The sequence below is a fragment of the Pleuronectes platessa genome, chromosome 11, assembly GCF_947347685.1.
Source record: "Pleuronectes platessa chromosome 11, fPlePla1.1, whole genome shotgun sequence".
Classification (NCBI taxonomy): Eukaryota; Metazoa; Chordata; class Actinopteri; order Pleuronectiformes; family Pleuronectidae; genus Pleuronectes; species Pleuronectes platessa.
In genome coordinates, this window is record NC_070636.1 from 22,953,554 (window position 1) to 22,974,481 (window position 20,928).

General features: G+C 43.2%; 8 protein-coding genes across 8 annotated transcripts; 5 read left to right on the forward strand and 3 right to left on the reverse strand.

Moving 5' to 3' along the window:
- Positions 1-265: 265 nt before the first annotated feature.
- Positions 266-1,256, reverse strand: LOC128451299 (histone H1-like). The gene has a single exon (XM_053435086.1). It carries the CDS (start codon positions 1,219-1,221, stop codon positions 595-597), a length of 627 nt encoding a protein of 208 aa, XP_053291061.1. The 5' UTR covers positions 1,222-1,256; the 3' UTR covers positions 266-594.
- Positions 1,257-4,213: 2,957 nt separating this feature from the next.
- Positions 4,214-5,276, forward strand: LOC128451320 (histone H4). The gene has a single exon (XM_053435108.1). The coding sequence runs from the start codon at positions 4,276-4,278 to the stop codon at positions 4,585-4,587; it is 312 nt and encodes a 103-aa protein (XP_053291083.1). The 5' UTR covers positions 4,214-4,275; the 3' UTR covers positions 4,588-5,276.
- Positions 5,277-6,924: 1,648 nt separating this feature from the next.
- On the forward strand, positions 6,925-8,620 carry LOC128451310 (histone H2B-like). The gene has a single exon (XM_053435098.1). The coding sequence runs from the start codon at positions 6,936-6,938 to the stop codon at positions 7,308-7,310; it is 375 nt and encodes a 124-aa protein (XP_053291073.1). The 5' UTR covers positions 6,925-6,935; the 3' UTR covers positions 7,311-8,620.
- A 417-nt stretch (positions 8,621-9,037) lies between these two features.
- Positions 9,038-10,452, reverse strand: LOC128451304 (histone H3). The gene has a single exon (XM_053435092.1). It carries the CDS (start codon positions 9,979-9,981, stop codon positions 9,571-9,573), a length of 411 nt encoding a protein of 136 aa, XP_053291067.1. The 5' UTR covers positions 9,982-10,452; the 3' UTR covers positions 9,038-9,570.
- LOC128451307 (histone H2A-like) lies at positions 10,180-11,467 on the forward strand. Its single transcript, XM_053435095.1, has one exon. It carries the CDS (start codon positions 10,331-10,333, stop codon positions 10,715-10,717), a length of 387 nt encoding a protein of 128 aa, XP_053291070.1. The 5' UTR covers positions 10,180-10,330; the 3' UTR covers positions 10,718-11,467.
- LOC128451330 (histone H1-like) lies at positions 10,609-12,412 on the reverse strand. Its single transcript, XM_053435120.1, has one exon. The coding sequence runs from the start codon at positions 12,389-12,391 to the stop codon at positions 11,765-11,767; it is 627 nt and encodes a 208-aa protein (XP_053291095.1). The 5' UTR covers positions 12,392-12,412; the 3' UTR covers positions 10,609-11,764.
- Positions 12,413-15,358: 2,946 nt separating this feature from the next.
- On the forward strand, positions 15,359-16,294 carry LOC128451324 (histone H4). Its single transcript, XM_053435113.1, has one exon. The coding sequence runs from the start codon at positions 15,447-15,449 to the stop codon at positions 15,756-15,758; it is 312 nt and encodes a 103-aa protein (XP_053291088.1). The 5' UTR covers positions 15,359-15,446; the 3' UTR covers positions 15,759-16,294.
- Positions 16,295-18,051: 1,757 nt separating this feature from the next.
- LOC128451335 (histone H2B-like) lies at positions 18,052-19,018 on the forward strand. Its single transcript, XM_053435125.1, has one exon. The coding sequence runs from the start codon at positions 18,067-18,069 to the stop codon at positions 18,439-18,441; it is 375 nt and encodes a 124-aa protein (XP_053291100.1). The 5' UTR covers positions 18,052-18,066; the 3' UTR covers positions 18,442-19,018.
- The last annotated feature ends 1,910 nt before the right edge of the window (positions 19,019-20,928 follow it).

Below are 20,928 nucleotides of genomic sequence, written 5' to 3' on the forward strand. Positions count from 1 at the left end.
AATACAACAGGAGGAGCTGAGCGACTGGAAAACAAAGCTTCTGACAGGACATGGAGGAGAGTTCGTCTGGTAATGGACGTTGTTCCGGTTCACATAATTTGCAGAGCAGCGTCATCTGTTGGCTGCCTGATGTTACTACAGTATATATTCATATATATGATGTGAAGTTGGAATTGTCATTTTCCTAAGCAGCTGTCACTTACATATTTAGCAAGGAAAGACACGAGGAAACTAGGATAACTATAACAATAAAGGCACACTATTTAAGAAGTATGGTTAATGAAGTAAAGCGGATATCGCTGAACATCATATTACATGATGTATGTGTGTCAGTAGTGTCTGCCTCTCCTTCACACAGAGTCTAAAGCTATGTTTTATATTATTTGATGTGAACTAACTTCTAAATCTTAACATTGAACGAAAAACCTTAAATATATTTCTATCAAACTTGAGTCCCTTTAGTTAAGAACTCTGTCTCTACATATGTATTGGCAGTGGTGATGATTGAGGAGGAAACAGCTCTTTTTGGAAAGACGTGTGTGGCTCTTAAAAGAGCCTTTTAACAGGATGGACATGTTTCACAGTGAGGACAGCTCACTTCTTCTTGGCTGCTGTCTTCTTCGCTTTGGGTTTGGCGACCTTCTTCGCGGGGGCTTTCTTGGCAGCAGGGGCCTTTTTCTCCACCTTCTTAGGGCTCTTCGCCACTTTCTTTGGGCTCCTCGCCACTTTCTTGGGGCTCTTGGAGGGCGTCTTGGCCGCTGCTGGTTTGGTCACCTTCTTCGGGGACTTTTTAGCGGCTGCTGGCTTCTTGGCGGCCGCCGACTTGGGCTTTTTAGCCACTGCGGGTTTCTTGGCGGCGGGCTTCTTCGCTTTGGGAGCGGCCTTCTTCACCGGCTTCTGGACCTTGGTCTCCACCTTCTTGCTCATCTTGAACGAGCCGGTGGCCCCGGCTCCCTTGGTCTGGACCAGGGTCCCGCTGACCACCAGCTTCTTGATGGTGGTGTTGACGCGGGAATTGTTCTTCTCCACATCGTAGCCTCCGGCCGCCAGAGCCTTCTTGAGGGCGGACACTGACGCGCCACTGCGCTCCTTGGACGCGGACACGGCCTTCACAATGAGATCACTGACACTGGGGCCGGCGGTCTTCGGTTTCACGACCCTCTTCTTGGCCGCTTTGACCTTGGCGGCGGCTGGAGCGGGAGCTGGAGCGGCTTCTGACATCTTTCTCTTTGCGTATAGATCAACGACGGAGTATCGGAGTGAATTACCGGACTGATGGAGAGTCCCGATCGGGAGGCGGCACTTGAACACAACATGAGAACCGTGGAGACTCAGTCGAGCCGTGGCTCCCGTGTGCAGTGTGAACGCCGAGACACTTGTGTTTTCTCTTCACTGATAAACGAGTAAAAACTCAGTGGGTGAGCGGAGCTGGGGGCTGACAGTGAGGAAGCGGGTAGCGGACTTATTTGTCTTCATATTGAAGTCATGCAGAGCTCTGATGCTCTCTGCATTTGGTCGGTGGAGCCTACAAACACGACCCGTTCACCGCGGTGAGCAGCACTGCTCAGCGGTTTTCCCCACTAGTTTCTCTCCTAAAATGAGTTCAAAAGCACCACAGCTCCACCAAAACCCGTTTCCTAGCTGCTCCACATGTTTGCTCGGAGAAACCGAGTGAAAACAAGCACCTGCTGATGATCTCTTTTTAATAAAATCAAGTAATTGTGCAGGCAGCAAACACACCGCTGATGGCCGAGGCTCCTGGTGAAGTTGAGCCAGACTTCCTATCAGAGCCGTGAACGTTTCATGCTGAGAATGCTGGAGAGTCAGTAGCGATACAGTTCATATCCATGTTCACTTCAAGCAATGATTAAATTAATATGGTGGCACATTTCTCTCATTTAATAACAAAAGTCAACAGGTTACATCATTTATTTTCCAGAAAATGCTTAAGCTGTAATTGAATTTGAGAATTTCTCTACTTGGTAAATACCAACTTTTGCTCATCATATTAACACTGGGATACATGTTTCTGTATATTATGATCATTATTATTTTTGTAAAAGAATCATTTAAACATGACAAACGTTTCTGAAAAACGATGGGTGAGAAATCTCTGTTAACCTGTCAATATGTTACCTATTGATCAATAGATCAATTCTTCTCAGATGTGTATGGCCAATAACACATTCATATTACACAATAAGGCCTTAGTGTCAACAAATACTGTGTTTATCTCAACACGTGTGCAGTATGTGAAAGTGTTTGTGTAAATTGTAGCATGTAAACATGTCATTTTAACCATTCAAACAGACTTTATTTACATATTACTTTATATAAAAACACTATAACACACAATACTCTAAATGCTAACAATGATTTAAAAAGAACACCCCCCCAGCATAACAAAAATAACAGTGTTGTTGTTGATCTCATAGTTTTTAACTCATGAATCAAAGGTACGAAAGCAAAGACACATTTGAGAGATGGTCCCTCTGCCCAAAGGTTTGTTGAGTTTGTTAAGACGCATTTATTAGTCCCAAACACAGGCACAGACATGCACAGGCACACTCATGCAGGTAGGGAAATTTAACCTCTGCTTTTAACACATCTGGTGCAGGACACACAGAGCAGTGAGCGACCATATACGGCGCCCGGGGAGCAGATGTTGAGGGAGTAAGGTGCCTTGCTTAGGGGCACTAGACAAGGGTAGGGATAATCCTCTTGGATTTTTGAACAGATTTGTTTCTTTTGTTGTTTCTCCGTGGAGTCGAGCCAGAGACGAACCAGAGACCTTTTCTGCCCAAAGTCCAAGATTCTGCCACTAGTCCACCTCCTCTGTAAGACTGAAATCTATATTATCCATGTGTGCGTGTCTGTGAAGCTGGCAATGAAAGTCAACTTTAAACAAAATGCAGTTTGTTAGACAGGGGCAGTTTGGGAAGAATATGTGGGAAATGTGTAGCCCTCACATAGTGACTTTTAGTAACCTTTGCTGCTTGGTTTTAATCTGGAAGCTGGTTAAAATGAGTGTGCGTCGCATCGCTGTTCAAACTTGCGGCTGTCTGATAAGGCCCGTTTTGGGAACTTTGAATCTGCGACATTCATTACGATGTACTTTAACTTGTTCTCATACTTAACTTTTTATATTAAAGCATACATCTCTTAGCTTCCACATGCAGCTGTCCCAGCTTCAGGAGGGCAGATAGGCAAGGCGTTGTTTTGTCTGGAGATGGCGCATGCTTACTGAAGACTCACAAGGCGGCATCTTAATAAATACTTGTTGAAATTAGACCAGACCGGCTCTTCTCATATTCGGGATAAACAAACACGTTGACAAGCTCCCCGCCGTTGTTGACTGACAGCTACGGGTGGCGGGGGATCAAAATACAATGTTAAGGATGCCCCCACAAAAACCATGACCATTTCATACAATGTCCATATCTGCAAATGAAACCAGATGAATATAGTAAAACAGAATCCAGCCGAATGTCAGGTTGTAATCAACAACACTTTCAAGCATACATGAGGTGCTTTTAAAACTGGTCAGTATCCAATGATGCCAAATGAAAGGTGAACATAGTCACAGTGTCAGCCCGGACTTCTAATACATGTTCATGTCCATAACACTGTCAAAAACAGTTCCAGACACGCATCAAGTTCTTACACTGCTTGACTCTGCACTCACACGTTTGGTTGGGGATTGTGTTTAAGATAAAAAGCTATTTAAGTAGTCAAACAATAAACAAACCATACTTGGATACATACCTGGTCACTTAGGTTACAATTTTTATTCTAATAATGTTATGGAGGGTTTTAATTGCTGAGGTCAAAAGGACTCAAAGGATAAACAATTTAAATGTGAGGATAACAGGAGGGCTAAGGGAGAAATCGTGAGCTGAGTCTTTGTGTGAGCACTGTTTTTCATTCAAGGTGGCTCAATATCCATACATTGACTAAGTACTTCCACAATCAGTCCAAATGATACTCTTATTTCTAACCAAGCCTTTTTCACAGGCACTATTCCTACTTGATGGAAACGTGCTACAGTCCTACTGCCACACAAAACTGATAAAGTGTCAGACTTTAATAGCTACCGTCCTACATCCAAACCTGTGGAGGCGCTAGCGCACCATAGACTTAATTATCAGCGGCCATGAGAATCCACAGAGGAAGAAGACGCCTGCCTCTGTCTTCTACCAGGTCCTCAGTCAGGCTATGAGTAGCTGTGGTTCCGCGGAGCAGGGCATTGACTAGATCTCATCTTACTGAAGAAAGATGTCTGGACGAGGAAAGGGAGGAAAAGGGCTCGGTAAAGGAGGCGCAAAGCGTCACCGTAAAGTTCTCCGTGATAACATCCAGGGAATTACCAAGCCCGCCATCCGCCGCCTGGCTCGCCGTGGCGGAGTGAAGCGTATCTCCGGTCTGATCTACGAGGAGACCCGCGGCGTGTTGAAGGTTTTCCTTGAGAACGTGATCCGCGATGCTGTCACCTACACCGAGCACGCCAAGAGGAAGACCGTCACCGCCATGGACGTGGTGTATGCTCTGAAGAGACAGGGCCGCACTCTGTACGGCTTCGGCGGATAAACTTACTTTCCAACAGCTCAACAACACAACGGCTCTTTTAAGAGCCACACACTTCGTCAATGAGAGCTCACATCCTCTGCTCAACAACAAGTCGTTCTCCGAGTAGATGTCTTACAATGTCAAGATTTTGAAGTTATTTCATATCAAAACATCAAATAATGCAATTATAAATCGTAGTTTCCTCTTTAATTTCTAAATTTAAGTTACACTTGAAAGCCGTTTGTTTATATTTATACTGTTATTTATATATACACGTGTGTGTGTGTATTTTTATATATATATATATATACTGTAGTAACATCAGACGGAGCTGCTCTCTAGATATGTGAACTGAAACAACGTCCACTACCAGTTGAACTCTCTTGCATGTCCTGTCAGAAGCTTTGTTTTCCAGTAGCTCAGCTTCTCCCGTTTTATTGCAGCTTCTTATCTGTTCTGAGTTTTGAAAATGACCAATGGAGCTGCACAAACTTGATCAGAACACTAAGTTTAATTTAAAAATTGTTTAAATCTTTTTTCAGGACCAGGGACAGAGCTGTGTGATTAGGTGCTGCACCTGACCAGTTTGTTGATTTGAATGGATGTTGAGGTGCAGCCGCTTTACGCTTCAAGTCTGTGTAGAAACACACGGGTGAAAAACGAGTAACCCCCTGTATCTACATAACTTTAAAATAAACAATCTGACCACAAATTGAGGAATTTACATTATTCATTCCATCTTTCACTCAAGCACGTGGAGAGTGGTAAGACAACCAGAAAAACAAATGTTGGTCAAGCTCAATAAAATCATCATGTTACTAAAATTATCTGACTACTATTTTGATTCAAATAGATTTACAAACAGACATTAACATGAATACACTCACACATCCGCACCCATACATTTATATATATATACACACAGACACACAGACACTTAGTGCATATCTAAATTCACAACGAGCAACTACATTTGCTGCCATGAAGAACACACGAGTTCTTTACGTGCACACCACAGCGTGCGTTAGACACTGACTTTCCCTCGTACTGCGGGAGTTTGGCAACGGCCTTACACTGAAGCCTTCTGGACCCTGACTGACTGACCTATGGACTCACTCACTGGTTAATGGACACACTATTGCAATACACACTAAAAATAAAACACAGCACTTGATTGGTTGTGTAACCAGATGTTACCAGAGAGAAACTTTGTATTATACCTGTGTCCACTGTTCGTCAACAAAGTCACTTACCAGATTGTTCATGGTAACGCTCCTCACATATCACTGTGTTGCTCTGAGCGAGTGAGTGGGGCCCCAGGGCCTGTGTGCGTGTGTGTGCTGTCTGGGATTGCAGTGCCTGCACTTTGAAAGACAACGTGGTATGAAACTCTATCTGAGTGATGTGGCCGACTTTTAACTGGCTGAACTCTCCCTGTACTCTATTAAACAGGTCTTGACGCTGCAGCTAAATGGACTATTCTATTCAGAGGCAGCAGGCAGGACGATTATAATAAAAATGTGCCAAATTTATCACAATCATCTTGTTCCCTTCTTTTCTTTGGGAGGGCAGTTCCCTATTGGCCAGTTACACCTGTATATGTTCCACGCAACTAGGAGCCGATACCGGTTCTGCTGATGGGTTGATGCTCTTCTATGGCACACAACAAACCTTCTTGCTCCTGCACGTTTGGCTGTTCTATCCTGGAAGAGCTAGATTATCTCTGCTACCTGATAGGACTTCAGGGACCGCCTAATGCTACAGGTAGTGACAAGGACACTAGCAGAGCATGAAACTTGAGAAGATTCAGTCAGGAAGGATGAGGAGAGAGCGAAGGTCAATGGCCAGCACATATAAAACTGTTCCCTTTGTGTTGTTGTCTTGCTTTTGCCTCTTTATTGCACTTGTTGTCACTTTCATTTGCACCAAAACCGGTGAAATTCATTCACAATCACTTGGGCTTCCTAAATGGACAGCTTGATGAACCTGAAGTCAAATTGACTAGGTGGTTTACTGTGACCATTAAGTGTTCCCTTATCATTTAGAGCTGTGTATTTATCAGGTTGCTTTGGTTCAGATTGTTTTAAATGATACTTATGTGATGCTAACATAAATAATACAAAGTTTCAGGGACATCTTGCATTTCTTAACCCCCCAAATGTTGCAGTTGAGCTCAACAGTTCCACCTCTGTCAGCAGCAGAATAAAGGACTCATGAACATGGAGACACGCCCCCGTGCTGTTACACTGGCACTCCACATTCAGCCAATGACAGAGAGGGAACGGCACATAACGATTTACATGTGATGTGTTCAAATACAGCCTGGCCACCGACGTCTGTATTCATTGGAACGAACAAATCTCGTGACAATGCCTGACATAACGAAGCCAGCGCCCAAGAAGGGCTCCAAGAAAGCGGTGGCGAAGGCCCCCGGTAAGGGCGGAAAGAAGAGGAGAAAGTCCAGGAAGGAGAGCTACGCCATCTACGTGTACAAGGTGCTGAAGCAGGTCCACCCCGACACTGGGATCTCCTCCAAGGCCATGGGCATCATGAACTCCTTCGTGAGCGACATCTTCGAGCGCATCGCCGGTGAGGCCTCTCGTCTGGCTCATTACAACAAGCGCTCCACCATCACCTCCAGGGAGATTCAGACCGCCGTCCGCCTGCTGCTGCCCGGGGAGCTGGCTAAACACGCCGTGTCTGAGGGCACCAAGGCCGTGACCAAGTACACCAGCTCCAAGTAAACAACTGTGCGGAGACATCAAACCAACGGCTCTTTTAAGAGCCACACACTTTCTCTATGGAGACAAACTGTCCTGACTTTAACGAGAGGTCCATCAATATTTAATCAGCTGCTTTTAACTAATAATGTAGCCTTGGTAAATAAAATTGAAAATAATAATCATGTTGAATACATTCTAATCACACTGCATAACTTCTACAATTGAAAATAATTGTTTTGAAATCCAGTAGCAGTTTTCTACTGCAGGACGTGTTGTCCTCTCTCAAATCAGTGATTGTAACTCATGAGGTGTTTTTTTTTCCCCCTGGTGGTGATAATTGTATTTATAAATAAGCTTATGAAATCATTGCTCCTCAGGGTCAGAGGGATAGATGTATTGTTAGAACAATGACTTCTATTTCTCAGTGCTTTCTTATCATTCATATATATATGGCGGGCTATCTTCTATGGCTAGGTGAATATAATTTTGATTGGTGGAACGCCACATCCTCTCCAGCTGCTGTGATGTCAGTTTTAAAACAGGTCTTTGATTACTAAACCATGGAGCTAATCTCCTGAACGTAATTTACGTGTTGTTACCGACACATGACTGTGACTTTAATGTCAAAGGGAAACATTCTTTAATGTCTTTTACAGTATTATCAAGCTTGACAAATATACCTTTTTTGCGTATTACTCTTTCTATGTGAATATTGAGCAACATTGAGTGAAAAACTGTGGTCAAACCAATATACATTTCTCCCTTAGCCCTCCTGTTATCCTCTAATTGAAATAATTCTAATTCTAAACAAATTATAATAGCAAATTGTAACTTAAGTGTAATTTTCAAGTGGTTTTTTTTTTTTATGATGTACTACATGATTAAAGTATTTTTGAATGATTCAAATACATGTTTACATGCTACTATTTACCCACAGCAATGTACACAACACTAAAGCCTTCATTTGTAATACGAATATGTTATTGGCTATACAAGTCTGAGAAGATGTGATCTTGATCAGTGGGTGCCGTGCATGGCTGCTCACTGCTCTCTGCGTCCTCCTGTGTACACCAGATGGGTCAGAGCAGAAAACAAATTTCCCTCCTTGCATGTCGTGTGTGTTTGCATGTGTGTGGGACAATACATGTAACTCGTACCACTTATCTTATTCATCAGTGGGTAAAATATGGACAGGTTGAAAGATATCTCACTCGTGAGACAAATCGTTTTCCAAACACATTTGTCATGTTTTAATGATTATTTTACACAAATAATGATCCAAATAATATACATAAACATGTATCCTAGTGTTAATGTAAAGAGCCAAAGTTGGTATTTACTAAATCAGACAGCAGAGAAAATGCATATTCTGCTAAATAAATGATACTTTTGTAATAAATGAGAGAACTGTGCCACAATATTAATTTGATCCTTGCTTGAAGTGAATATTGCGTAAAATGTATTATTTAAACATGGATATAAAATTGAGTCCCAACTCTAGAATGACTCTCCAGCATCCTCAGCATGACACATCCTTGGCTCTGATAGGAACCTCGGCCCTCTTGATGCTAGTGATATTTGTGTTCATAGCATTCAGTTATACTAAACCTTTTCCATCACAAGACTATATTAGTGGGGTATAAATGTCCAGTTGATTAATTCCTGTAATGCAACCGTTACGATTATGTTCAAGGCTGCAAAGATTTCACTTGTGTATTTGGGCTGCAATCCCTGGGAGACTTGTTTTGGAATGGTTTACCAAAGGCCCCGTTTTCAATAGCTTAAGCTGTTTACGCCGAGTAGATCAGTTTCTCAGACGAAGCTAAGTCATCTCATTTGAAATGAATATTTGATTTCATTGCAGCTCTGACCATGGTTCCATTTGACAGACGAAGTGAAAGTAGCAATACTAATCTATTTTAGATTAATAGCAGGCCGGGTCTTAGCTTGCATAATTTCCAATGTGTATTCTTTGCAGAGCTATTAATGTAACAAATCTTTTTCTGTAACCCTTCTTGTGAAAGTTGTCAGTTAGTGTGGTAAAACTACCAAACAATGTTGCATGTATAAACCGGTAAAAATATTTCTTGTAATAAACTGTAGTTAATTTATTTAATACTTCAATGGTATTGATATGTACCTTTAACCCTGCAGTCAATTATTTAGTGTTTTATATGTATTAACAGTCTTTAACGAGGAGGGCAGCGGAGGAGATTTGTCTTGAGTGCAGTGAAGTGGCTCTTAAAAGAGCCGTTGTTATGGTCAGTGGAGCAGCATTGGTTTAAGCTCTCTCTCCGCGGATACGGCGGGCCAGCTGGATGTCCTTGGGCATGATGGTAACCCTCTTGGCGTGGATGGCGCACAGGTTGGTGTCCTCAAAAAGGCCGACCAGGTAGGCCTCGCTTGCCTCCTGCAGAGCCATGACAGCGGAGCTCTGGAAGCGCAGGTCGGTCTTGAAATCCTGAGCGATTTCTCTCACCAGGCGCTGGAAGGGCAGCTTGCGGATCAGCAGCTCCGTAGATTTCTGGTAGCGACGGATCTCTCTCAGAGCCACGGTACCGGGCCTGTAACGGTGAGGCTTCTTCACGCCGCCGGTGGCCGGGGCGCTCTTACGCGCAGCCTTGGTGGCCAGCTGCTTCCTGGGGGCTTTGCCTCCGGTGGATTTACGAGCGGTCTGCTTGGTTCTTGCCATTTTGTTTCTTGTCTCTGATTAGGGAGAAAGAGTGAAGCGGAGTAGAGCCGCTCAGGTTTTAAACTGCTGAGCCAGCCGCGAAATGGTGACGCTGCTTCAGATTCCCGGGTCCTGATTGGTGAGAGGCTCCCCCAGAAGCTCAGCGCCGCCCAAAGGAGCAACCCACCGCCTGAGTCTTCTGTGCTTATTGGACAAAAATGTCGGCCGTCCTCCGCTGGTCTGCTGGGGGCTTCTATTCTGTTTGGTCTGGCATGAACCGTCCCGCTCGATCCGCGGATATATAAAGGAGGGCTCGAGCTGTTCACTGCAGTTTCTCTTGACGTGTCTTACGAAACAATCTACATCCATTATGTCTGGCAGAGGTAAAACCGGCGGAAAGGCCAGAGCGAAGGCAAAGACTCGCTCTTCCCGCGCTGGGCTCCAGTTCCCCGTCGGCCGTGTTCACAGGCTGCTGCGTAAAGGCAACTACGCACATCGTGTTGGTGCCGGCGCCCCCGTCTACCTGGCGGCTGTGCTGGAGTACCTCACCGCTGAGATCCTGGAGCTGGCTGGAAACGCCGCCCGCGACAACAAGAAGAGCCGTATCATCCCCCGCCACCTGCAGCTGGCCGTCCGCAACGACGAGGAGCTCAACAAACTCCTGGGCGGAGTGACCATCGCTCAAGGCGGCGTGCTGCCCAACATCCAGGCTGTTCTTCTGCCCAAGAAGACCGAGAAGGTCCCCAAGTCCAAGTAAAGCAAAGCTTCTGGAAACCACCGACACAAAGGCTCTTTTAAGAGCCACACACTCTCCTCCAAAGAGCAAAACTCCTCATATCACCCATCAACTTAAACTATACACAAAAGACGTTTTTAGATTGGATTCAACTTTTTTGTCATTGCACAGTACAAGTGCTTGTTAAAAACCAAATGCAGTTTAGCATATAACCAGAAGCGCAATAAAAGGCAGTAATAGTGCAGAGTGCATATTTAAAGTGAAGTGACATTTGTTAATACATAAGATATGTACAGTGATAAATATATATGGAATAGTGCAGTATTTAGAGGTATTTTGTGATATAAGGACGATGAATACACTATGAGCAAGATACATATATATGCATATATCTATATAAATATGAATACACTATTGGATGCATAAAAGATACAAACTTCAAATTGCAGTACATCGAAGGTACATGGATCCTTGGCATACATCTCTCATGATGGACGGTATGACTGCAAAAACAACACATACTATCTTCTTAATGAAATAGAAACTACTGTGGGTAGAATAAATTGAATGCAACATTCACCCTCTTTACATTTGTCATTATGCAAATCTAGGGTGAGAAGTAAACATATCTATTGGTTACACATCTTACAAACTATTATATGATAGTAATGTAGTCATAAACAATCACTCTGGTACCTTTGCTTAATCTGTAACATGAGCTTTTAAAAGTTAGGTGCCGTGTGTCCGGTCACATGTTGGATTAAAGACGTATTTCACATGAATCAGGTTTTCATATGTGCGTCAGTAGTAGTCTGCCTCTCCTTCACACAGAGTCTAAAGCTATGTTTATATATTATTTGATGTTAACTAACTTCTAAATCTTAACATTGAACGAAAAACCTTAAATATATTTCTATCAAACTTGAGTCCCTTTAGTTAAGAACTCTGTCTCTACATATGTATTGGCAGTGGTGATGATTGATGAGGAAACAGCTCTTTTTGGAAAGACGTGTGTGGCTCTTAAAAGAGCCTTTTACCAGGATGGACATGTTTCACAGTGAGGACAGCTCACTTCTTCTTGGCTGCTGTCTTCTTCGCTTTGGGTTTGGCGACCTTCTTCGCGGGGGCTTTCTTGGCAGCAGGGGCCTTTTTCACCACCTTCTTAGTGCTCTTCGCCACTTTCTTGGGGCTCTTCGCCACCTTCTTGGGGCTCTTGGTGGGCGTCTTGGCCGCTGCTGGTTTGGTCACCTTCTTCGGGGACTTTTTAGCGGCTGCTGGCTTCTTGGCGGCCGCCGACTTGGGCTTTTTAGCCACTGCGGGTTTCTTGGCGGCGGGCTTCTTCGCTTTGGGAGCGGCCTTCTTCACCGGCTTCTGGACCTTGGTCTCCACCTTCTTGCTCATCTTGAACGAGCCGGTGGCCCCGGCTCCCTTGGTCTGGACCAGGGTCCCGCTGATCACCAGCTTCTTGATGGTGGTGTTGACGCGGGAATTGTTCTTCTCCACATCGTAGCCTCCGGCCGCCAGAGCCTTCTTGAGGGCGGACACTGACGCGCCACTGCGCTCCTTGGACGCGGACACGGCCTTCACAATGAGATCACTGACACTTAGGCCGGCGGTCTTCGGTTTCACGACCTTCTTCTTGGCCGCTTTGACCTTGGCGGCGGCTGGAGCGGGAGCTGGAGCGGCTTCTGACATCTTTCTCTTTGCGTATAGATCAATGACAGAGTATCGGAGTGAATTACCGGACTGATGGAGAGTCCCGATCGGGAGGCGGCACTTGAACACAACATGAGAACCGTGGAGACTCAGTCGAGCCGTGGCTCCCGTGTTTAGTGTGAACGCCGAGACACTTGTGTTTTCTCTTCACTGATAAACGAGTAAAAACTCAGTGGGTGAGCGGAGCTGGGGGCTGACAGTGAGGAAGCGGGTAGCGGACTTATTTGTCTTCATATTGAAGTCACGCAGAGCTCTGATGCTCTCTGCATTTGGTCGGTGGAGCCTACAAACACGACCCGTTCACCGCGGTGAGCAGCACTGCTCAGCGGTTTTCCCCACTAGTTTCTCTCCTAAAATGAGTTCAAAAGCACCACAGCTCCACCAAAACCCGTTTCCTAGCTGCTCCACATGTTTGCTCGGAGAAACCGAGTGAAAACAAGCACCTGCTGATGATCTCTTTTTAATAAAATCAAGTAATTGTGCAGGCAGCAAACACACCGCTGATGGCCGAGGCTCCTGGTGAAGTTGAGCCAGACTTCCTATCAGAGCCGTGAACGTTTCATGCTGAGAATGCTGGAGAGTCAGTAGCGATACAGTTCATATCCATGTTCACTTCAAGCAATGATTAAATTAATATGGTGGCACATTTCTCTCATTTAATAACAAAAGTCAACAGGTTACATCATTTATTTTCCAGAAAATGCTTAAGCTGTAATTGAATTTGAGAATTTCTCTACTTGGTAAATACCAACTTTTGCTCATCATATTAACACTGGGATACATGTTTCTGTATATTATGATCATTATTATTTTTGTAAAAGGATCATTTAAACATGACAAACGTTTCTGAAAAACGATGGGTGAGAAATCTCTGTTAACCTGTCAATATGTTACCTATTGATCAATAGATCAATTCTTCTCAGATGTGTATGGCCAATAACACATTCATATTACACAATAAGGCCTTAGTGTCAACAAATACTGTGTTTATCTCAACACGTGTGCAGTATGTGAAAGTGTTTGTGTAAATTGTAGCATGTAAACATGTCATTTTAACCATTCAAACAGACTTTATTTACATATTACTTTATATAAAAACACTATAACACACAATACTCTAAATGCTAACAATGATTTAAAAAGAACACCCCCCCCAGCATAACAAAAATAACAGTGTTGTTGTTGATCTCATAGTTTTTAACTCATGAATCAAAGGTACGAAAGCAAAGACACATTTGAGAGATGGTCCCTCTGCCCAAAGGTTTGTTGAGTTTGTTAAGACGCATTTATTAGTCCCAAACACAGGCACAGACATGCACAGGCACACTCATGCAGGTAGGGAAATTTAACCTCTGCTTTTAACCCATCTGGTGCAGGACACACAGAGCAGTGAGCGACCATATACGGCGCCCGGGGAGCAGATGTTGAGGGAGTAAGGTGCCTTGCTCAGGGGCACTAGACAAGGGTAGGGATAATCCTCTTGGATTTTTGAACAGATTTGTTTCTTTTGTTGTTTCTCCGTGGAGTCGAGCCAGAGACGAACCAGAGACCTTTTCTGCCCAAAGTCCAAGATTCTGCCACTAGTCCACCTCCTCTGTAAGACTGAAATCTATATTATCCCTGTGTGCGTGTCTGTGAAGCTGGCAATGAAAGTCAACTTTAAACAAAATGCAGTTTGTTAGACAGGGGCAGTTTGGGAAGAATATGTGGGAAATGTGTAGCCCTCACATAGTGACTTTTAGTAACCTTTGCTGCTTGGTTTTAATCTGGAAGCTGGTTAAAATGAGTGTGCGTCGCATCGCTGTTCAAACGTGCGGCGGTCTGATAAGGCCCGTTTTGGGAACTTTGAATCTGCGACATTCATTACGATGTACTTTAACTTGTTCTCATACTTAACTTTTTATATTAAAGCATACATCTCTTAGCTTCCACATGCAGCTGCCTCAGCTTCAGGAGGGCAAATAGGCAAGGCGTTGTTTTGTCTGGAGATGGCGCATGCTTACTGAAGACTCACAAGGCGGCATCTTAATAAATACTTGTTGAAATTAGACCAGACCGGCTCTTCTCATATTCGGGATAAACAAACACGTTGACAAGCTCCCCGCCGTTGTTGACTGACAGCTACGGGTGGCGGGGGATCAAAATACAATGTTAAGGATGCCCCCACAAAAACCATGACCATTTCATACAATGTCCATATCTGCAAATGAAACCAGATGAATATAGTAAAACAGAATCCAGCCGAATGTCAGGTTGTAATCAACAACACTTTCAAGCATACATGAGGTTCTTTTAAAACTGGTCAGTATCCAATGATGCCAAATGAAAGGTGAACATAGTCACAGTGTCAGCCCGGACTTCTAATACATGTTCATGTCCATAACACTGTCACAAACAGTTCCAGACACGCATCAAGTTCTTACACTGCTTGACACTGCACTCACACGTTTGGTTGGGGATTGTGTTTAAGATAAAAAGCTATTTAAGTAGTCAAAAAATAAACAAACCATACTTGGATACATACCTGGTCACTTAGGTTACAATTTTTATTCTAATAATGTTATGGAGGGTTTTAATTGCTGGGGTCAAAAGGACTCAAAGGATAAACAATTTAAATGTGAGGATAACAGGAGGGCTAAGGGAGAAATCGTGAGCTGAGTCTTTGTGTGAGCACTGTTTTTCATTCAAGGTGGCTCAATATCCATACATTGACTAAGTACTTCCACAATCAGTCCAAATGATACTCTTATTTCTAACCAAGCCTTTTTCACAGGCACTATTCCTACTTGATGGAAACGTGCTACAGTCCTACTGCCACACAAAACTGATAAAGTGTCAGACTTTAATAGCTACCGTCCTACATCCAAACCTGTGGAGGCGCTAGCGCACCATAGACTTAATTATCAGCGGCCATGAGAATCCACAGAGGAAGAAGACGCCTGCCTCTGTCTTCTACCAGGTCCTCAGTCAGGCTATGAGTAGCTGTGGTTCCGCGGAGCAGGGTATTGACTAGATCTCATCTTACTGAAGAAAGATGTCTGGACGAGGAAAGGGAGGAAAAGGGCTCGGTAAAGGAGGCGCAAAGCGTCACCGTAAAGTTCTCCGTGATAACATCCAGGGAATTACCAAGCCCGCCATCCGCCGCCTGGCTCGCCGTGGCGGAGTGAAGCGTATCTCCGGTCTGATCTACGAGGAGACCCGCGGCGTGTTGAAGGTTTTCCTTGAGAACGTGATCCGCGATGCTGTCACCTACACCGAGCACGCCAAGAGGAAGACCGTCACCGCCATGGACGTGGTGTATGCTCTGAAGAGACAGGGCCGCACTCTGTACGGCTTCGGCGGATAAACTTACTTTCCAACAGCTCAACAACACAACGGCTCTTTTAAGAGCCACACACTTCGTCAATGAGAGCTCACATCCTCTGCTCAACAACAATAAGTCGTTCTCCGAGTAGATGTCTTACAATGTCAAGATTTTGAAGTTATTTCATATCAAAACATCAAATAATGCAATTATAAATCGTAGTTTCCTCTTTAATTTCTAAATTTAAGTTACACTTGAAAGCCGTTTGTTTATATTTATACTGTTATTTATATATACACGTGTGTGTGTGTGTGTATTTATATATATATATATATATATATACTGTAGTAACATCAGACGGAGCTGCTCTCTAGATATGTGAACTGAAACAACGTCCACTACCAGTTGAACTCTCTTGCATGTCCTGTCAGAAGCTTTGTTTTCCAGTAGCTCAGCTTCTCCCGTTTTATTGCAGCTTCTTATCTGTTCTGAGTTTTGAAAATGACCAATGGAGCTGCACAAACTTGATCAGAACACTAAGTTTAATTTAAAAATTGTTCAAATCTTTTTTCAGGACCAGGGACAGAGCTGTGTGATTAGGTGCTGCACCTGACCAGTTTGTTGATTTGAATGGATGTTGAGGTGCAGCCGCTTTACGCTTCAAGTCTGTGTAGAAACACACGGGTGAAAAACGAGTAACCCCCTGTATCTACATAACTTTAAAATAAACAATAATCTGACCACAAATTGAGGAATTTACATTATTCATTCCATCTTTCACTCAAGCACGTGGAGAGTGGTAAGACAACCAGAAAAACAAATGTTGGTCAAGCTCAATAAAATCATCATGTTACTAAAATTATCTGACTACTATTTTGATTCAAATAGATTTACAAACAGACATTAACATGAATACACTCACACATCCGCACCCATACATTTATATATATATACACACAGACACACAGACACTTAGTGCATATCTAAATTCACAACGAGCAACTACATTTGCTGCCATGAAGAACACACGAGTTCTTTACGTGCACACCACAGCGTGCGTTAGACACTGACTTTCCCTCGTACTGCGGGAGTTTGGCAACGGCCTTACACTGAAGCCTTCTGGACCCTGACTGACTGACCTATGGACTCACTCACTGGTTAATGGACACACTATTGCAATACACACTAAAAATAAAACACAGCACTTGATTGGTTGTGTAACCAGATGTTACCAGAGAGAAACTTTGTATTATACCTGGGTCCACTGTTCGTCAACAAAGTCACTTACCAGATTGTTCATGGTAACGCTCCTCACATATCACTGTGTTGCTCTGAGCGAGTGAGTGGGGCCCCAGGGCCTGTGTGCGTGTGTGTGCTGTCTGGGATTGCAGTGCCTGCACTTTGAAAGACAACGTGTTATGAAACTCTATCTGAGTGATGTGGCCGACTTTTAACCGGCTGAACTCTCCCTGTACTCTATTAAACAGGTCTTGACGCTGCAGCTAAATGGACTATTCTATTCAGAGGCAGCAGGCAGGACGATTATAATAAAAATGTGCCAAATTTATCACAATCATCTTGTTCCCTTCTTTTCTTTGGGAGGGCAGTTCCCTATTGGCCAGTTACACCTGTATATGTTCCACGCAACTAGGAGCCGATACCGGTTCTGCTGATGGGTTGATGCTCTTCTATGGCACACAACAAACCTTCTTGCTCCTGCACGTTTGGCTGTTCTATCCTGGAAGAGCTAGATTATCTCTGCTACCTGATAGGACTTCAGGGACCGCCTAATGCTACAGGTAGTGACAAGGACACTAGCAGAGCATGAAACTTGAGAAGATTCAGTCAGGAAGGATGAGGAGAGAGCGAAGGTCAATGGCCAGCACATAAAAAAACTGTTCCCTTTGTGTTGTTGTCTTGCTTTTGCCTCTTTATTGCACTTGTTGTCACTTTCATTTGCACCAAAACCGGTGAAATTCATTCACAATCACTTGGGCTTCCTAAATGGACAGCTTGATGAACCTGAAGTCAAATTGACTAGGTGGTTTACTGTGACCATTAAGTGTTCCCTTATCATTTAGAGCTGTGTATTTATCAGGTTGCTTTGGTTCAGATTGTTTTAAATGATACTTATGTGATGCTAACATAAATAATACAAAGTTTCAGGGACATCTTGCATTTCTTAACCCCCCAAATGTTGCAGTTGAGCTCAACAGTTCCACCTCTGTCAGCAGCAGAATAAAGGACTCATGAACATGGAGACACGCCCCCGTGCTGTTACACTGGCACTCCACATTCAGCCAATGACAGAGAGGGAACGGCACAATGCCTGAACAATGACAACGTGACAATGCCTGAAGTAGGGAAGCCAGCGCCCAAGAAGGGCTCCAAGAAAGCGGTGGCGAAGGCCCCCAGTAAGGGCGGAAAGAAGAGGAGAAAGTCCAGGAAGGAGAGCTACGCCATCTACGTGTACAAGGTGCTGAAGCAGGTCCACCCCGACACTGGGATCTCCTCCAAGGCCATGGGCATCATGAACTCCTTCGTGAGCGACATCTTCGAGCGCATCGCCGGTGAGGCCTCTCGTCTGGCTCATTACAACAAGCGCTCCACCATCACCTCCAGGGAGATTCAGACCGCCGTCCGCCTGCTGCTGCCCGGGGAGCTGGCTAAACACGCCGTGTCTGAGGGCACCAAGGCCGTGACCAAGTACACCAGCTCCAAGTAAACAACTTTGCGGAGAAATCAAACGAACGGCTTTTTTGAGAGCCACACACTTTCTCTATGGAGACAAACTGTCCTGACTCTAACGAGATATCCATCAATATGTAAACAGCCACTCTTAACTATTAGTGTAACCTTGTTGAATTAAATTGAAGAGGAAATTCCTGTTGAATAAATCCTGCATAACCTCTACAATTGAAAATAATTGCTTTTAAATCCAATAGCAGTTTTCTACTGCAGGACGTGTTGTCCTCTCTCAAATCAGTGATCTGCCACATCCTCTCCAGCTGCTATGATATCAGTTTAAAAAAAGGTTTTTGATAATTAAACCATGGAGCTAATCTCCTGAGGTTAACATTTGTGTTGTTGCTGACACATGACTGTGACTTCAAGGTCAGAGGAATCCTTTTTTTAAAGCAGTATTATCAATTATCAGTATTATCAATCTTGACAAATATACTGTGTGTGCTTACTACTCTGTGAATATTGGGCAACCTTGAGTGTAAAACAGTGGTCAAACCAATATAATTTTTCCCTTAGCCCTCCTGTTTTCCTCAAATAGTATTAATTATAATTTTAAATAAACTATAATGGAGAATCGTAACTTAAGTGTAAATTTCGTGTGTTTTTTTTTTCATGAAGTACTACATAAATAAAGTATTTTTGAATGGTTCAAATAACATGTTTACATGCTGCTATTTACCCACAGCAATCTACACAAACACATTAACATACTGCACATGTGTTTACATTCTGGATACACAGTGTGTTGGCTGACACTAAAGCCTTCATTTGTAATATGAATATGGTTTTGGTAACATATGGACAGGTTGACTGAGATCTAACACTCATGAGAAAAATAGTTTTCAAAAACATTTGACACTTTTTTTTTTTTTTTTACTTATTTTTTATTTGTTTTTCAACAAAACAATATGCATATCCAGACAGTTACTTTCTTTGTCCATTTGTCAACTGTATACAATACTGTTATACATGGTATTCAAGTATAGCGTACAATGCATAGAAAAAACAACAAACATCAAACAGTGCTCACTCGGGGGCATAAGAATAGATGATTGATTACAAACATAATATATTAAATTAATCAAGGAAAGAAAAAAGTAAACAAGTAAATGAAAATAAAACCAGGGATAAAATCAAAGTTATTGTCCACTCCAGAATTTAGTATGATAGGTGCTATATATTCTTTTTCCGAGAGGATGGTTTATGATGTACATAAGTAGGCAAAGTTGACAAATAGCCGCACAACCGGAGGCCCAGAGCGATATTAATTAGTAAGCCTCATTGTATTAAAAACGCAGAGACAGGACCCCATCGTTTAGTAAAGATAGACTTTTGGAGCCTTAATGAATATGTGATTTGCTCCATTTGGTAGATGTCCCATACTTTTTGGATCCATATATTATATGTGGGTGGGCCTGGTTTTAACCATATGATGGTTATACATTTCAATGCTGCTGTGAGTAGTATGTTCAGCAGGTATTCTTTGGCCCTCCCATTCAGGCCTTCAGGCATTGCTCCCAGTAGTGCTATTGTGGGGTCTTGTGGGATGTCCTGTTGGAATATCTCTTTGAGGGCATCAAAGATTTCTCTCCAATATGTGTTTAACTTAGGGCAGAGCCAGAATATGTGTGTGTGAATGGCAGAACGTGTTCCACAGTTCCGCCAGCACAAGTTGGAATTTGTCGGGCCCATCTTAGCTAATATTTCTGGTGTTCTGAAGAATCTGGTAATTATTTTCCATTTAAATTCCCTCCAGGTGTTTGAATTTGTAGCTAGGTGTGCCTCTGTGCACATCCCCTCCCAGGTATTCTGTGCTATGACCATGTTCATTTCCGCCTCCCATTTCTGCTTTATCTGCAGGGAATTATGTAGATCCATAGATAGAAATATGTTATAGAGTTTACTTATTGTTTTCTTATCTTCGCTCCCCATCTGTATTTCTATTAAAAACTCCTCTAGAGGGGTACGTTTTAAAAGCTTTCCCCACTCTTTGTGTGATGTTAGAAAAGTTCTCAATTGCAGATATCTGAAGAAATCTGTTTTGGGGAGATCAAAATCCCTTTACAGCTGCTCAAATGTTTTGAGGTTGTCCTCATTAAATAGTTGATGCAGGTAGACCAATCCCGTATCTGACCACTTTCTAAAGCCTGTGTCTAGATTGTTAGGTGTGAAGGTCTTCATAGATCCAATACTTGTTAATGATGAAATTAACTTTGGAAGCCCAAAAAAAGTCTGTATTTTGTTCCAGATTTTAAGAGTGATCTTAGTCCACTCTGCTAGTTCTTTTATTGGTGTATCTAAGAATGGCAAGTTTTGAGAGGGCTCTGGGCATAGGTTTTTCTCAATATTAAGCCAGCGAGTGTACGTGCTATTCTGAATCCACGCTATCAAGGGTTTCATTTGTGCTGCCCAGAAGTAATATTTTAAGTTTGGAAGTTTAAGGCCTCCGTTTACCTTAGATAGTTGT

What these genes read in the sequence shown, in the direction of transcription:
- LOC128451324 (XM_053435113.1), top strand. Translation starts at nt 15,447, where the DNA reads ATGTCTGGACGAGGAAAGGGAGGAAAAGGGCTCGGTAAAGGAGGCGCA.
- LOC128451304 (XM_053435092.1), bottom strand. Translation starts at nt 9,981, where the DNA reads ATGGCAAGAACCAAGCAGACCGCTCGTAAATCCACCGGAGGCAAAGCC.
- LOC128451320 (XM_053435108.1), top strand. Translation starts at nt 4,276, where the DNA reads ATGTCTGGACGAGGAAAGGGAGGAAAAGGGCTCGGTAAAGGAGGCGCA.
- LOC128451330 (XM_053435120.1), bottom strand. Translation starts at nt 12,391, where the DNA reads ATGTCAGAAGCCGCTCCAGCTCCCGCTCCAGCCGCCGCCAAGGTCAAA.
- LOC128451299 (XM_053435086.1), bottom strand. Translation starts at nt 1,221, where the DNA reads ATGTCAGAAGCCGCTCCAGCTCCCGCTCCAGCCGCCGCCAAGGTCAAA.
- LOC128451335 (XM_053435125.1), top strand. Translation starts at nt 18,067, where the DNA reads ATGCCTGAAGTAGGGAAGCCAGCGCCCAAGAAGGGCTCCAAGAAAGCG.
- LOC128451310 (XM_053435098.1), top strand. Translation starts at nt 6,936, where the DNA reads ATGCCTGACATAACGAAGCCAGCGCCCAAGAAGGGCTCCAAGAAAGCG.
- LOC128451307 (XM_053435095.1), top strand. Translation starts at nt 10,331, where the DNA reads ATGTCTGGCAGAGGTAAAACCGGCGGAAAGGCCAGAGCGAAGGCAAAG.